Below are 17,784 nucleotides of genomic sequence, written 5' to 3'. Positions count from 1 at the left end.
CATCTTTATGTGGAAAACTTAAGGTGACTGGGAGGCACTATGTTTATACATGCCGAGCAATTTCATAGGCAGTTACTACCTTAATGGCCATAAGACCTTTGTAAGCCTAGCTTTGTAAAATTCCAAGTATCCTTATTGACCATATTTAGACTGTTAGAGCGATTCTTGTGTGATCAGCACTGACTGCCCCTTTCCATGAGGAACATAGATGCTAGCCTTGGGATGAATTTGTGGTCGCCCATCCAGTTCTCAAGGTTATGTTTGAGTAGGATCATTGAGAAGTTCTGAGGGGAAATTGTCATTGACATGTCAATGGTCCCAGGGTTTTCATGAGTTAGTCCTATAACTTCTGCGTGACAGCTTAAGTGCAATGCTAACTTGACTTAGATTAGGTACATCACCTTTGCACTTATGTTTTTAACCCCCCCCCCCCCCTCCATCCTGTTAGTGTAGCAGAAATGGCACCAGTGGTCAAGGAATTGATGCAGGAGTTCTCATCTGTTCCACTGCTTGCTTTTGTATTGTAATACAGATATGTATGCATTATGATACTGTAAAACTGCAGCAGTATAGTAGACTGCATATTGGAAAAAGTGCATGCGACTGTGAAGGTCTGAAGTGGAGCTAGTTAGAGGTGCTCATTTAGCCGTAGGGATAGCTAGCATATTGTGTGTGCCCAGTCATACCAAAATTGGTTTGATTTTTGCAGTATCTTTCTAATAAATCCAGTTTCTTTGAAATTGACAGTATTGAATTAACCAATTATGTAGCATTTTTCGGCATTGTGTAAATTGTTTTGGCGGGGTAAATTTTAATTAGAATGGTGTCCATGGATGAACTTTATGCTTTAGTAGCTAGTTTTGTCAAGTTGTCAAGCAGGTAACTTCTCTGAAAGGCGCTTTTTATTTAAAAACAGTCCACATGATCATTCATCTCTGAAATGTTTGTTCTTAATCCAGATAGGTGCATAGATGCAGTACTGCTTGGGAGCTACCTTGACTTTTTCAGCAGTGTCAGAGTTGGGAGAAACTTTAGGAATAGCAGTACATATTTTATAAGATGTTAACATTGTGAAAGAACTAAAACCTGTTTTCATTTTCATTTCAGACGTCGCAGCAAATGGGATCAGGCAGGCCCTCCTGCTGCAACTCTGCCTGGCATTGTGCCTGTAACTACTCTACAATCCATGCCACACTCTGTAGGAAGTTGTACAGTTACTAGTGTAGCACAGCCAGCAGTACAGCCAACCAGTTCTGGAGTGGAAGGATCAAATGCCCCATCTGGAGCACTTGATGCAGCAGCCGCGGTAGCAGCCAAAATTAATGCAATGCTAATGGCGAAGGGAAAACTGAAGCCAGCACAGGGTACTCAAGACAAGGTAAAATGGATTTAGGATTTAAATAAGTTCAGCGGTAAAGCTTACATTTCTGATTTCATGGTTTCCTGGTTTGCTCCTGCAGACTTTTAAACATCTTAGCATCTATTTTCCTCTCTGTGTGTAGTTTCCCCATGTGTTTAGTAGGTGGGCTAAAGCTTTTTCTCTGTTGTTTTCGGGAATCACCTTTCCCCTAGAAAAGCATGCAGTATATGAAAAATATAGCCATTTAATTTTGACGCTCAAGTCTAGTGTATAAAAGAAACCCACTGAAGTAAGCCCAACATTTTTGGGCGGCCTTTTAAATTTGTTTTGTCATGGCGGATTAGGTTACATTTTTTTCTTTACAACTTCAGGTTTAGTTGTTGTTTATGGCTTCATTTTTTTTTATTATTGAAAATCTGTATTTTCAAACATTCAGTTAATGTAGCACTCCCTGCTGAAACTGACACCCATCAATGTCCAACACATAGCTGTAACACAAATTTGCATTCAAATATTAATGTATGACAAACAGTGTAACAAACACCCAGTAACTTTATCAGCAATGCCATCTTACTCTACTTTGAGTTGAAATACAGATTACACACTCATTAGATGTGCAGCCTAATTTGCAGTTTACTACTCTGAAAGTGAGAAGATCGTATAAAGCTGGTGGTCTCCTTAGGAGGCTTGGTTTGGAGGGCCATACCACGTTCCGAGTTTGTAATACAGGGAAGTGTGTGCGATACCTGTAACAGATGGTAGCTAAGCTTGTTTTAGCTATGCATACTTTACAGATTTTTTTTTTTAACAAAGACTTGGGTGTTCATGATAATTCTATACATTGCCTCAGAATGGAAAGCGAATTGTCTAAGTCATATCAGTTGATGTGAGCTTAGGCAAAGACAGTCTAAAAGGATCCATACTTGGCCGCCAAAGTTAAGTGCATCTTAGTTTTGTGTAGTGACTTCAGCCTTTATCTAGGTGGGTTTCACCCATTTTCTTACCTTAATACTTGATTTTCATCAGCTGATCCTTCCCCACAGTCCTTGCATCCACTGTGCTAGAGGAAGCTTTTTCTCCAAATCTCTTGTGTGGGTTCAGTAACTCTGGTTACACCATCCAAAGGTGGTGATTGGGCAGTCTGGTTGATCCCTTAAATTCTATACATCACTCTCCTGTCTTGTACTTGGAAATATGGTCGCTCACCATGGCTAGAGCCTGTGATGTTCTACGTGTTTCACTATTGCAGTCATTACAGTTGGGTTATCCTGCTGGCAGGCTACCCTCAGTCGGCCTGAATTCCAAAGTCTAGGTCCGGCGTCGGTTGCTGCCGCCTCTTCCCTGACGTCAGTGCGCCAGGGGTATAAAAGATGCAGCCGATGCCATTTTCTTCAGTCTTTCTTGCCGCGCTGTGCCCGAAGCAAAAGCAGTTCGCAAGTGCCGGTCGGCCGACTCCTGAGTTTTTCAAATTCGAAATTCAGATCCGAAGTCTTCATTAAAGCTAAGTACCCCGTTGGGGAAACTTTTTTCTTGCTCCAGACTGATGTCAGAAAAAGTTAACAATTGTATTTCTTGTGGGAAGCAAATACCTCCTAAGGATTTTCATTCTTACTGTATTCCTTGCCTAGGCCCTGACCATAACGTTGCTAGTTGTCGGTTTTGTGCTAGATTTAACCAACACACTATTAAGCGTTAGTACGATTTTGCATTCCATTACTTTGGCAGAAGATTTAATTACATAATGCCGTTAGAACAACCGACTACCGGAGTTTATAAAAAGCGCAAGGAAAAAGAAAAGCACTGGTATCCGAGATCCAAAACAGACTAGGCTTTTGCTAGGCCTGTCGCTGGTTCACCGGTTCTCAGTGAGGCGCTTTCGCAGCCCCTGATGCCCGCTACCTCAGAGCCACAGGCCACGTCCGACTCCCACATGGAGAAAACTAGGCCGCTGGAAACTCAAGGTATTGGACACTCTGAAACTATTCCCTCAGATGGGTCCGGAGCCGCTGAGCAGGCATCGGCTTCTGAGGGTGTTTTCAGACTTGCACAGTTATATGTGAAACCTACTTCACCTTCAAAGACTAAAGCAACTCTAAAGACAAAGAAACAAGTACAGCATTCTCCTAGACAAGCCTCCATGCTTAAGAAACAGATGCTTAAAATGGCCGAAGACCTTATTACTTTGATCAGGGGTTCCCATCCCCCTTCTGATAAAGAAGCCTAGGCAGGCGGTAGAATATGAATCTTCAGACCAGGTTTCCATTTCCTCTGATTCCTCATCTGAACAGGAATATTCTCTTCCTCCCTATGAGGACTCTGATGCTAAATAATCTATCCCTTCAGCCTCCCCTCCTGAGGATTATTCTTTTGGGGAGACGCTGCATACTATGAGGGAGCATTTCCACTGGGAGAGCCAGGATTACTCAGAATCCAAGAAAAGGCTCAGAGACTTCCTTTTATTGCCTTAACACAGGCCCCTTGCTATTCCATCTGTTTTAGACATTGTAGATGATGTATTTTCAGAGTCCAGTCGATCTCCAGACTCTTTACCACTAGCTCCTGTTAAGTCAGACAGGTACTACAGGGTTCCTGATTCACATAAATTTCTTTATAAAAACCCTGCTGCAGACCCAGAAACCATCTCTCAGGGTCCCAAAGGGGTCAAGGCTTCTACTGCAAAAAAAACTATCCCCTCTGATAGCGATTCTAGGGCCTTAGACAGATGGGGTAAAAAGATTTATACTTCTGCAACCTTGGCTGTAAGAGCCTTAAATTGCCAATTTCATATACTTAAATATCAGCAATATCTTATGTCACTGCTTAAACAGAAAATGTCAACAAAGTCAGAATGTGCAGACAAAAAGGAAATGCAGGATGTATTGCATGCAGCTGAACAAGTTGGAAAGTATATTTTGCTATGTGGTTTTGATTTTCTAGAGGCCTCCTGCAGGGCCGCTGTTACAGGTTCTGTCATTAGGAGGCATGCCTGGTTAAAAGAACAGAATTTGCCTGATCATGTTAAAGCAAAACTATTAGATGCTCCATTACAGCATGATACTTTGTTTGGTGTTAAAGCAGAAAAGGTGTTGATGAAAATGGAGGACAAAGCTAAATCTATGCAAACAGTCAAAGATTTCTTGCAGGTACAGCCTCCCAGATTTAGCAGGAACTGGCCTACAAAGAATTGGTCCTTTCCCGTATCCGATAGGCCACAAAGATGCAGATACAGATGCCCCAGAGGCAGATCACAGCCCCAGGGCTCATACAGGCCTAAACAGTGGGGTGCTTCTACCTCCAAGAGCGGAGAGGAAAAATCACAGCCATACAGGAAACAGTCTCAATGACTTTCCCCTTCCAGCTCCAAGCACTTATCTTTTGGCAGTCCTTTGGGGGGAAAACTAGCACTTTTTTCACAAAACTGGCACATCACCCAGGACAAATGGGTTCTAAATGTAGTATCACAAGGCTACAGGTTCCACTTTCACACCCTGCCAAGGCCAAACGGTATGCCAGACCTGCCATGCAATCAATGGGCAGAGGCACAAAAACAAGTTTCATCCCTCATGGACATGAGGGCCATTCAACAAGTACCAGAGCAAGAGCAGGGACAAGGATTCTACTCAAGAGTGTTCTTGGTACCCAGAAAGGACAAAGCCTGGAGACCAATACCGGACCTATCTATTCTAAACACATACCTGGATATTCCAAAATTCAAAATGTTGACTCTACAGCAACTTCTGCCCATGTTGGGCAAGAAGGCTTGGCTTGTGACTTTAGATCTAAGAGAGGCATACCTGCATGTCCCAATCAGACAAACATGCAGAAGATACCTCAGATTCAAAGCTGGCTCAATGCACTACCAATTCTCTGCACTGCCCTTTGGCTTATCTACTGTGCCCAGGGTCTTCACAAAGTGCCTGGCACCAGTAATTCCATACTGCAGACAAAGAGGAATACAAATATACCCTTACTTGGACGACTGCCTCATTCAAGCAGAGAACAAGGACATTCTACTACAGCATCTGGCGTTTCTAAAGAGATTGCTGTCATGCTTAGGGTACACAGTCAACGAACGAAAATCAAAACTAGTACCCTCTCAAGAGATAATATTCCTGGGTGCAAGCTTAAATACAACTGCCCAGATGGCTTATCTCATGCTGGACAAGCCAAGACAACTGACTACCTATTTCAAGCTGTTGGCAACAAAGGCCCAGTTATCTGCAAGAAAAATTCTGCAGACTTTGGGCTTCATGGCATCCTGCATTCTACTAATTCCATATGCAAGACTGCATATGAGGAAACTTCAATGATACCTAAAAAGTGTTTGGAGTCAGCATTGCCACAGCCTGGAAACAATAGATCTGAAGTAGGATATTCATTTGTCTGCAACCTGTGGGTTATGGATCCGATATCGGATCCGAACCGGCATAGTTTTCCAGCTATGGATCCAAGCTCTCAGCTCCTCCCCTCACCCATAATGCCCTGCTCTACCCTCATGACCTCAGATCTTGTTTGCCGCGCTGGTAACTAGATGTGGATTTCATAGCTCTCAGCTAAGTGGATTTATCTTGTTTAAAAATAGAGAATTTTTTCCTTCTTTAACTTTTTTTGTGTGAAAGTTGTAGGTTTCCTATTAATATAGACTGTTTTTAGTTTAATTTAATTTTGTGTAGTAATTTTTATTCCCTCCCCTCGCTGGTACGTAGAGTGTGTGTGAGGCCTGTGTGCTTCCTTATTGTTTAAGTTACTTTCTGTAACTTTAGGTTAAAATTAGTGACTATGGCTGAACAGCCTAAGTCCATATTTTCTAAATGCTCCGAGTGTGGCCATAAGCTCTCACCGGCTGATGGCCACACTCGGTGTGTTAAGTGTCTTGGGGTTGAACACCTCACATCTGGTTGTTCCATTTGTGCAGGGTTCAACCCCAGGGCACTGAAGGAGCGGAGGTCCAAGCTGGTCTTGGCGGGTCTTTTACCGCCGGACTCGGCTCCGACCTCCGCTCCTTCGGGGACTACTCCGGCTGCAGTTGTTCCCCTGTGGCACCCCTCCTGCTCCTGGGACTCAAACTCCCGCTTCAGGACAGGAGAGGGATGCATCTAAAAGGACGGAGGAGAAGCACAAGCGGCGGGCCGAGACCTCTGTTTCGCCCGCCAGCCAAGCGGCTTCTCCCCGGCTTCCTTGTTGGTGCGGTCTCCTCCTTCTCGGCTCCGGTCACCTGTGTGCTTCTCACGGGTCCTGAGGAGGAGGAGACCCGATCTCCGAGGCTATCGAGGAGGCATTCCAGGCCTACCTCGGTAGCCTCGTCGAGATCTACCCATAGCTCGATGCTGATCTGGACCGGATGATGAGAAGGTTCATCCAGGCCCAGATGCAGATGGGAGTGCTCTTGCCTCCCCTCGGGGAGCTCAACACCCTTTTAAGCCTATTGCTCCTTCTCCGACCCGCTTCCCGGGTTGAGCAACTGGAGCCGAGCAGCTTCGAGCCGGGGAGGTCGGAGCCGATAGTACTTGGTACCGGATCCGACCATGCCCTCAGTGCGTCGGATCCGATCTCGGAGCCTGGATCCGAGCCGGATCCGGGGATCAGTGCTCCTTCGGCGCCGTCTGTGTCGGGCGCACTGTCGCCGGATCCGAGTGCTGCGCCGGCTCGATCCACTCTTCGGATCCGAGGGAGCCGATTGTCGGATCCTTTGGTGGTCGGCTCCCTTCGGCTTTTGATGTAGTGGAGAGGGCTCTGTTGAGGGTCTCCGGACCCCGGCACTTGCCGGCTCCGTCCCGCTCCCTCTGCACTGGGCCAGGCTTCCACCATCCGGCCCCTGGGACAGCCCGTTTCTGTGCCCCAAGTTGCTCCCATGGAGCAAATTGCTGCTGCGAGGACTCCTCTGACAGCCCCCAGAGGAGGCTCCTCGCAAGCATACGATAAGGAGGCACATTGACTCCCTGAGTCTCTCACTGAAGACACGGACTTGGAGGAAGGGAAGGCTCCCACGGTCACCCCGAGGATGTCTCCTTCGACATCAGACATCATGGAAATGCTCCGTATTAGGGGGTGGTCTGCCCCAAGTCTTCCTCGGACGAGTCCGTGTTCTTGGAGGCATTGAAGCGGGCCCGTCTACCTCTTGGGTGTCCCCTGCCGACCCCTGGTGGACCTTATTACCACCAGGGCGTGGAAGGAACCGGACACCGTGGAGCCAATTCCCAAAGACCTGATAGAATCCTTAGCCGCCTTCTGACAGGACCCATTGGAGTAAGGGGCCTCCCGTAGATGCCATGTTGATGGCGGCGCCACAAAGAGGGAACTGGCTCAGGAGAGTCCCTCAGTCCACCCACCGAGCAAGGAGTCTCGGATGATGGACCGCTTGGGGAAGCGGATGTTCAGTTCGCGACCTTCTCGGTAAGGGCTGAACTATTTGGCACATGTTATTCGGATGCAGCGAGACCTTATTAAGAGTACGCTGCATCCCCTGAGTCCATTTCGGAGGAGGACAGAGCTCTGCACTCCACCAAAATGGCCACTCTTAGGTCAGTCACAAATACTTCTATCGGCTACTCTCCCATGCTACGGAGGGCGCCGCTAGAGCTGCGGGACAGGACTGGTCACTAGACGTCAGGCCTGGCTCCGCCACTGCATTTTTCTGAGCCCTTCAAGGCGTCGCTTGCACGCCCCTTTGATGGTTCTGCTCTGTTTGGCAAGACCGTTCGAGCGTTGACCCAGAGCGAGAAGGACGGAAGACGCTGTCTGCCGTGGAATCCGCTTCTCTGCACCCCAGAGGCCCTATTCTAGGAACCAAAAGGGTCAGAAGAAGATGTGGTTCCGAAGTCGCAGCAGTCCCAGCCTGCTCGGACAACCAGTCCTTCCGTGGCAGAGGAGGACAGGGAGGCGCCGCCCTAGAGGCAGAGGGGCTCCCAGAAACTTCGGGTCCAGGGAACCTTTCTCTGAGCGGCCGCAGCAACCCTGAGGGTTGCCCGACTGCTCTACTCTGGAGGCAGTCGGGGCGTTCGGGCACCTAGCGGCATGGGAGTCCATAACATCGGACCGCTGGGTTCTCCAAATCATATCCAGGGATATCGCATTCCTTTCCTTCACCTTCCAAAGTTGAAGTCCCTCCCAGGCGTACCACCCGGTCAAAGGAGGCCGCTTTGGCAGAAATTGGCCATCTGCTAGAAAAGAGCCATCCAGCCCGTTCCCCAGACCAGATCGGATCAGGGTTCTACTCCAGGTTCTTTTAGTGCCAAAAAGACGGGGAACTAAGACCAATCCTAGACCTCTCTCTCTTGAACCTGGCAGTCCCCAAAGAAAAATTCCGAATGGTCACTCTACAATCTATTCTCCCCTTCTGGGAGAAGGCCACTGGATGTGCTCGATAGATCTCAAGGACGCGTACTACCACATCCTAATGGACAGGCGCTCCAGGAGGTTTCTCCGCTTCGGCTGGGAGCCAGTCACTACCAGTTCGGGTCCTTCCCTTTGGTCTCACCACAGCCCCCAGGGTGTTTACCAAAGTACTAGCAGTGGTAGCGGCCCACCTGAGGCTTCAGGGGTGCAGGTCTTTCCCTACCTGGACGACTGGCTCCTTACCGCCCCAACAAGGCATCTACTTCTCTCGGCGAGACTCCTTTCTCCACCTTGCTCCATTTCTGGGCATCACAATAAATACAAACAAGTCCAACCTGGCACCCACTCAGCTCTTAGATTTCATAGGGGCCAGACTAGACACAAGGAGTTTACTGAGCCTTCCTCACTGCGGACAGAGTTCTAAATCAGCAGCTCCAGGTGCGGGCCATTCTCCATTCATGTTCTGTTCCAGCGGAGTTGGTCCTGAGGGCTCTAGGGTCCATGGCTTCGACGATAGCACTTCTTCCTCTTGCCAGGCTCAATATGCATTCTACAGTGGGCGCTCTTAGTACAGTGGTCATACCTTGCTCTCCCATGCATCATCCCATAGCGATCAGCAAGGCTTGCAGGCGGTCCCTCTTGTGGTGGCTCCACTCCCGGATCTCCACGAGTCGCCCATTTTGTGCTTCTCCCCTCTCGCCACGGTGACCACGGACGCCTCCGCCTCGGGTGGGGGCACTTTATGGGCGGACAGTCCAAGGCACGTGGAGCGATTCAGAGACCTTACTGCATATCAATGTTCTAGAGATGAGAGCAGTGCTCTTAGCGTTGCTAGCACTTCAGGACTTTCTTCCCTTGGGAACAATTGCGATTCAATCGGACAATATGTCTGTTGTCTGGTACATCAACAAGCAAGGGGGAACAAGGTCTTACCCTCTTTGTCGAGAGGCCATGAGAGTTTGGGAATGGGCAACCTCCACCAATCGCTTTCTCATAGCAACGCACATTCCGGTCGGTCCAACATCCTAGCGGACAAGCTCAGTCGCACCATTCTGACCCCTTACGAGTGGTCTCTCAATTGTCAAGTAGCGGGCGCATATTCGCACGGTGGGGAACCCTTCATGCGATCTTTTGCTTCTCCCTCAAACACCAAGTGCGACAGTTTTTCGCTCTAATACCTCCTCCGGAGGTACCCCAAGAGACGCTCTGGTGCATGCTTGGCCACCCGGTCTTCTGTATGCCTATCCACCCTTGCCTCTGATGCTGCAAGTTCTTCAGAAAGCCTCTCGGGTGGGTTGCAGAATGATTCTCATTGCTCCATTCTGGCCTCGACAGATCTGGTTCCCCTTCCTAAGGTCTCACTCGGTGAATCCTCCTTGGATTCTAGATCCCATTCGGATCTGATATCCCATCCTTCCTGCATTCCTCCTCCGAACCTGGACAACCTGAAGCTGACCGCTTGGCTGCTCCAGTTCCACTCTTGATAAGGACTCGGTATTTCTTCTCCGGTAAAGGCTATTTTAGTGGCGGCTCATAAACCATCCACTAGAAAGGTTTACCGAAGCAAATGGAAACGTTTCTCTGTGTGGGCGGAGCGGCAAGGCCTAGATCCCTTCACGGTTCCTCTCCCTGTAGTGCTTGATTTTCTAACCTCTCTCTTTAATGATGGTGCCAGCAGTTCCACAGTCAAAGTTCAACTGGCGGCTATTTCTCACTATCACATTGGTCAAGAGTCTAATCCTCTTATGTCAGCCAAATTGTGCAAAACTTTTCTTAAGGGTACTTTCCTTCTTAGGCCCCCTATAAAGCAAGCAGTTCCTCCTTGGGACCTTTCTTTGGTCCTACAGGCCTTGACCGCTCCCCCTTTCGAGCCCGCTGCTACAGTGGATCTCAAATTCTTGTCTTACAAGACAGCCTTTTTGGTAGCCATTACATCAGCCAAGAGAGTTTCTGAACTTCAAGCTTTATCAGCTAAACCTCCTTACTTGGTTTTTTATCCGGACCGTGTCTCCCTCAGGACCAACCCGTCCTTCCTTCCTAAAATCGCTTCTGAAGCAAACATTAATCAATCCATTAACCTCCCTGTTTTCTTCCCTAAGTATGAAAACAAAGGTGAATATAGGCTACACTCACTAGATGTTCACAGGCAACTAAGATTTTATCTCAACAGGACAGCTGGTCATAGGCAATCCGACCAGCTGTTTATTTCCTTTGCAAAATTCAATTTGGGCAAGCCAATTTCTAAAGTTTCTCTGTCCGCTGGATTTCACAGTGCATTTTATTGGCTTATCAAGCGTCAGGAAGGCCACGGAGGGTGTTCATGCCCATTCAACCCGGTCAGTATCTACCTCGGCAGCCTTCAAGGCTAGGATTCCTCTAGATGATATTTGTGCAGCAGCCACGTGGGCTTCATCTCATACATTTATTTCTCACTATAAGTTGGATCTTGCATCTAGGGTAGAGCATCCTTTGGCTCAGCGGTGCTCGGAATATCCTTCCATGATGGCGCCCAAGATTCAGGTAGCTGGGGACTCTGTCCCACAGGTTGCAGACAAATGAATATCCTACTTCAGATTTAGAAGTTATGTACTCACCATAACGTTCCATCTGAGTAGGTGTATTCATTTGTCTGCAACCATCCCGCCCTCCTATCCCCCTGGCCTTTCAGTTTCCTGCATATTACTTGTTACCCTTTTGAGGGTATTGTTGCTTTGGCAAACTCGATCTGAGGTCATGAGGGTAGAGCAGGGCATTATGGGTGAGGGGAGGAGCTGAGAGCTTGGATCCATAGCTGGAAAACTATGCCGGTTCGGATCCGATATCGGATCCATAACCCACAGGTTGCAGACAAATGAATACACCTACTCAGATGGAACGTTATGGTGAGTACATAACTTCTAATTACTCTCATTCCCTGCCTGCAACAGGAGTTTCGATGGTGGGCGAAGACCTGTCACCAGAACAAGGGACAGCCATTCACTCTACCCCCAGCCACACGGACATTAACAACGGATGCATCGGATTATGCCTGGGGAGCCCACATGGCAGGAAGATGTATTCAAGGCACATTGTCCACAAACCAAATGCATCTACATATCCATCAAAAAGAGCTGCTAGCTGTTCAAAATCCCCTGACAGTCTTAAAGGACCTACTTCATCCGGGACAACTGCTGATAAAGACAGACAGTACCATGGTTATGTGGTACATAAGCAGGGAGGCACTCGTTCCTACCCCCTTTGCAGACTAGCCATGACTTTGTGGGACACAGCATTGACTTACCAAGTACATCTGCAGGCACAATTCCTGCCAGGAAAGTTAAATACTCTGGCAGATGAATTAAGCAGAAACCTCATGGATCCCTACGAGTGGAAATTGGATCCACAAGTCTTCAGCATGATGATAAGGAAATGGGGATGCCCGGACATAGATCTATTTGCCTCACCTCACGACTGCCAACTAAAGAGATTCTGCATAAGGACTTATCACAGACAAGCATGGAAAGTGGATGCCCTATCTTTCAGCTGGAAAAACTTAACAGTATACGCCTTTCCTCCTCTGCCTGTCCTTCCCAAGGTACTCCTAAGGGTCAGACAGGAGAAGCCAAAAATGATACTGATTGCCCCAGACTGGCCACGCCAGTACTGGTATCCAATCCTAAGGAACTTGTCTCAATGCTCAGCCTGGACCTTACCTCAAGTACCTCATCTACTGTCCCAGCAGAACAATCATATCCTGCATAGCCAACTCAAGACATTAAATCTGGCAGCATGGCGGATAATGTAGTCATACAAAACACACCTCTCACTGAAGCGGTGATGGATGTCATTTTGGAAGGCAGGAGGCCTAGTACTAGAAAATCCTATGCTGGAAAATGGAAGATTCTGTGCTTGGAACCAGGCACAAGGAATTGATACAACTGTACCAAACATTCCTCAGATTTTGCAATATTTGACTGAGATGCTGGACAAAGGCCTATCTTTTTCATCTATAAAAATTCGTGCCTCTGCCATTTCGGCTCATTACAATACAGATCCACTAATCTTTTCTCATCCTTTAAGGCAGTACCTCAGAGGGGCCAAAAATTTAAGGCTTCCAAGGAGATCACCAATACCTGCATGGGACCTCAATTATGTCTTGGAAAAACTCACCCTGCCTCCTTTCGGGCCAGCCGCTACAGCTGATATAAAGTTTTTATCTTGTCAAACAGCTCTGCTCCTAGCAATAACTTCTGCAAGACGAGTCGTAGAGCTACAGGCACTCATGGCTGTGGAACCTTTTATCATTTTTTTATCCAGACAGGTTTTCTCTGAGGACAAACCTGAAATTTATGCCTAAGGAACTGTCCATTGTGGCCCTTAACCAAACTATTCATCTGCCTACCTTTTATCCAAACCCACAGAATAAGGGGGAGAGAATTCTGCATTCTTTGGACATGCATAGACAGCTACGCTTCTACTTGAACAGAACCAAAGCTTTCAGAAAGACAGAGCAATTATTAGTGGCATATGCTACAGGATCACAAGGAAAGGCCATCTCAAAACGGACTATTTCAAAGTGGATAGGCCACTGCATTAGTTTCTGCTATTCTCAACATGGCAAGCCAGTACCTAAAGGCATTAGGCCACATTCAACCAGAGCAGCAGCCACATCAGTAGCCTTCCTCAGGGGAGTACCAACCAAAGACATTTTAGAGGCTGCTACTTGGAGTTCAGTGCACACCTTCACAAAGCACTATCACTTACCACTCTACTCTAAATCCAGGGCAGGCTTTGCCACTGCAGATGTTTATCGTGCATACAGCTGCAGTCATAACAGATGGGTTCGCCTGCCGTCAGGCGAGTCCTCGGTCGGCCGAATTCCAAAGTCTAGGTCCAGCGTCGGTTGTCGTCACTTCTTCCCTGACGTCAGTGCGACAGGGGTATAAATGAACCAGCCGACGCCATTTTCTTCAGTCTTTCTTGCCGCGCGGTGCCCGAAGCAGAAGCAGTTCGCAAGTGCCGGTCGGCTAGCTCCTGAAATTACGAAAATTTTGAAACCGAAGTCTTCTTGAAAGCCAAGTACCCCGTTGGGGAAACTTTTCTTGCCTCAGACCGATGTCAGACAAAGTTAATAATTGTATTTCATGTGGGAAGCAAATACCGCATAAGGATTTCCATTCCCTCTGTATACCTTGTTTAGGCCCAGACCATGACGTCTCGGTCGGTCGCTTTTGTGCTACATTCAACAAACGCACCATTAAGTGTCGGGCGGAGTTCGCCCAGCATTATTTTGGAAAAACATTTAACTACATAATGTCGTCGGATACTCCGACTCCAGTTCTGTCTAAAAAACGCAAAGATAAGGACCGACACACGAGGTCCGCGGCCTCTACCGACACCACGCCAAAGCCGACTACACGTGGTCCGGTTCTCAACGAGGCGCCTACGCAGCCCCTGACTACTGACAACACTTCATTGGCGGTGTCTCTTGTGCCCGAGGTCGCAGGCTCCTCGGCCTACACCCCGACTACAGATACTGAAGCCACTCTTGGCGTTGAACCTCAAAATGTGGAAAGGTCTACCTCCACTCAAGGTGTCTTCAGACCTTCCTCTTCTTTCTCCATCAAGGCTTTCACTAAGTCTAAAGCAGCCATGCACTCTAAGAGACAAGCTACACAGGGCCCATCTCCAGGCCCCATGCCTAAAAAACAGATGCTTAAAATGGCTGAGGATTTAATTACTCATTAGGGGTTCTCAACCCCCACCGGACAAAAGGCCCAGAGTGGAGGAAGAATCCCCCTCCTCTGATCAGGGCTCCATTATTTCAGAGCACTCTGATGATCAGGAACATTCTTACTCCCCTTTTGAAGACTCTGATGCGGAGGAGTCCATTCCTTCTGTATCCCCACCCAGAGGATTACTCATTTGGGGAAACTTTGCATACCTTAAGGGAACACTTCCACTGGGAAGGCCAAGATTATTCAGATTCCAAGAAAAGGCTTAGGGAATTTCTCTTACTACCTCAGCACAGGCCTCTGGCTATACCTTCTGTCTTGGACATCCTAGATGATGTTTACTCGGAGGCCTGCCTTAACCCGGACTCTCTGCCTCCAGCCCCAGTTAAGCCTGACAGGTACTACAGGGTTCCTGACTCACACCAATTTCTATACAGAAGCCATGCTGCTGACCCAGAAACCATCTCACAGGGCCCCAAGGGAATTAAGGCCTCCACTGCTAAAAATCCATTTCCTTCTGAGAGAGATTCCAGATCCTTAGAAAGGTGGGGAAAAAAGGTATATACCTCGGCTACCTTAACCATGAGGGCCTTAAACTGTCAGTTTCCATATGCTAAAATACCAACAGTTTTTGTTATCACAATTGAAAAGTAAAATGTCACAACCTGAACAGCCAGACTTGAAGGAGTTACAGGATTTGATGCATAGTGCAGAACAAGTGGGTAAGCATACCTTACAATGTGGTTTTGATGCTCTAGAGGCCTCATGTAGAGCTGCTGTTACAGGATCAGTCATATGTAGACATGCCTGGCTCAAGGAACAAACCTTGCTTGATCATGTCAAAGCTAAATTGCTGGATGCCCCTCTTCAAAAGGATGTATTATTTGGTGCTAATGCTGAGAAGGTATTAAGGAAAATGGAGGAAAAGGCTAAATCAATGCAAACTGTGAAAGATTTTCTACAGGTACAACCCCCACGTTTCAGTAGAAATTGGCCTTCCAAAAATTGGTCCTTTCCAGCCACGGACAGACCCCAAAGAGGCAGATACAAGCGACCGAGGGGCAGAGGACAATCCCAAGGATCGTTTAGAGGCAGACAATGGCAAGCTCCTACACAAAGAGGTGGTGAGGATAACTCGCAATCATTCAGAAAGCAAGCCCAATGACTTTCCCCTTTGCATGCCAAGCAAGACTCAAATGGCAGCCCCCTTAGGAGGAAAGCTGGCATTATTTTCAAAAAATTGGCATATTGTCACAAAAGACAAATGGATCCTGGACATTATAAACAGAGGCTACAGATTCCATTTTCACACCCTTCCAAAAATGAGAGGCAAGCTAAACCTGCCACACAATCAAAGGGCAGAGGCACAAAGGCAAATTACACATCTCATAGACATGAAAGCTATTCAAGAGGTACCTACGCACGAACAATGTCAAGGTTTTTATTCCAGGCTATTCCTGGTACTAAGGAAGGGAAAAGATTGGAGACCTATTTTGGACCCTATCCATCCTAAACACATTTCTACTCGTACCAAAATTCAAGATGCTCACTCTACAGCAACTTCTTCCCATGCTGGGCAAAGGAGTCTTGGCTGGTAACATTGGACCTCAAGGAGGCATACCTGCATGTCCCAATCAGACAAAATTGCAGAAGATACCTCAGATTTCTTGCAGGTTCAACCCATTATCAATTCTCTGCATTGCCCTTTGGCTTATCTACTGCGCCCAGAGTATTCACGAAATGCCTGGCCTCAGTAATTGCCTACTGCAGACTTCAAGGGATACAAATATACCCCTGTTTGGACGACTGCCTGATCCAAGCGGACAGCAAGCACATTCTTCTGAAACATCTGGCTTATGTAATAATGTTGTTGAACTCTCTGGGATACACAGTCAACAAAAAGAAATCAAGGCTAATACCCTCTCGGAAGATAATTTTCCTGGGTGCCAACTTGGACACAAACACCCAGATGGCCTACCTCACGCCAGAGAAGCAGGGCCAACTTACTCAATACTTCAGAGCACTAGCAAATTGCACCAGGCTGACTGCAAGGAGAATCCTGCAGGCTCTGGGATTCATGGCATCTTGCATCTTACTAATCCCATGTGCAAAGCTGCATATGAGGAAACTTCAGTGGTACCTGAAAAACCTATGGTCTCAACACAGCCACAGTTTGGAAACAATAATACCACTAATTCCATGTCTACAAAAGGAATTTCTGTGGTGGACTCGAGCATGCCAAACAAGCACAGGTCTTCCATTCAGCAAGCCTCAAGCAAATAGTCATCACAACAGACGCCTCGGACTACGCCTGGGGGGCGCACATGACAGATCGGTGCATTCAGGGCAAATAGTCCCAAAAAGAAAAGCACCTTCACATCAATCAAAAGGAAATGCTAGCAGTAATAAATGATATTATAGCTTTCAAGGACCTTCTGCAACCAGGTCAACTATTGATAAGAATGGACAACACCACAGTTATGTGGTACATAAACCGGGAGGAACACGTTCATACCCCCTATGCAGACTGGCCATGTTACTTTGGAACATGGCCATGGACTTACAAATCGAACTACAAGCACAGTACTTGTCAGGCAAGGAAAACACGCTGGCAGACAACCTAAGCAGAAATATGACAGATCCACACGAATGGAAGTTGCATCCAAAAGTTTTTACAGAAATAATCCAAGCATGGGGAAGGCCAGACATAGATCTCTTTGCCTCCCACAAAAATCACCAATTGACAAAATTCTGCACAAGGATTTTCCATCCAAAGGCCTGGAGAGTGGACGCTCTCTCTTTCAGTTGGACATCAATGACAGTTTATGCCTTCCCACCTCCTCCTCTGCTGCCCAAAGTTCTATTGAAAACCAGAGCAGACAGACCAAAGATGTTTCTCATTGCTCCGGACTGGCCAAGACAACACTGGTACCCACTCCTGAGGAGCCTGATGCATTCCCCACCATGGACCCTGCCTCTAATGCCTCTTCTCCTGACTCAGCACAGCTTCAAAAACTCTTCACAGCCAGCTAAAAACACTCAATCTAGCCGCATGGAAGATTCCTTAGCATCACAACAGACCCTACTCTCCAAGGAGGTGCAGGATGTCATTTTGGAGGCCAGAAGGCCGTCAACTAGAAAAGCTTACTCCGCAAAATGGAAACGGTTTTGTGTCTGGAATGAGAAAAAGGGCCGGGATCCTGGAAAACTGAATTTACCTCAAATACTACAGTATCTAGCTGAGCTGCTAAGCAGTGGACTTTCATTCTCCTCCATCAAAATCCATGCCTCAGCCATTTCTGCAGAATACAATACTGATCCACCCTTATTCTCTCACCCTCTCTTAAGACATTTCCTCAGAGGGGCTAAGAATCT

At 47.3% G+C, this 17,784-nt stretch overlaps 1 protein-coding gene across 1 annotated transcript in view; it reads left to right on the top strand.

Annotated features, from left to right (window-relative positions):
- Positions 1-17,784, top strand: part of KHDC4 (KH domain containing 4, pre-mRNA splicing factor) — a gene marked incomplete in the record, with an annotated part of 2,214,276 nt that overhangs the window by 282,455 nt on the left and 1,914,037 nt on the right. The window contains 1 exon segment of the mRNA XM_044080154.1: positions 1,108-1,378. Coding sequence (XP_043936089.1) covers positions 1,108-1,378 — 271 coding nt within the window.

This window comes from Protopterus annectens, chromosome 8.part0 (genome assembly GCF_019279795.1).
Source record: "Protopterus annectens isolate FY-2018-M chromosome 8.part0, PAN1.0, whole genome shotgun sequence".
NCBI classification, from domain to species: domain Eukaryota; kingdom Metazoa; phylum Chordata; order Ceratodontiformes; family Protopteridae; genus Protopterus; species Protopterus annectens.
Note: the sequence above shows the minus strand (reverse complement) of the source record. Positions and strands in the feature narration are given on the sequence as shown.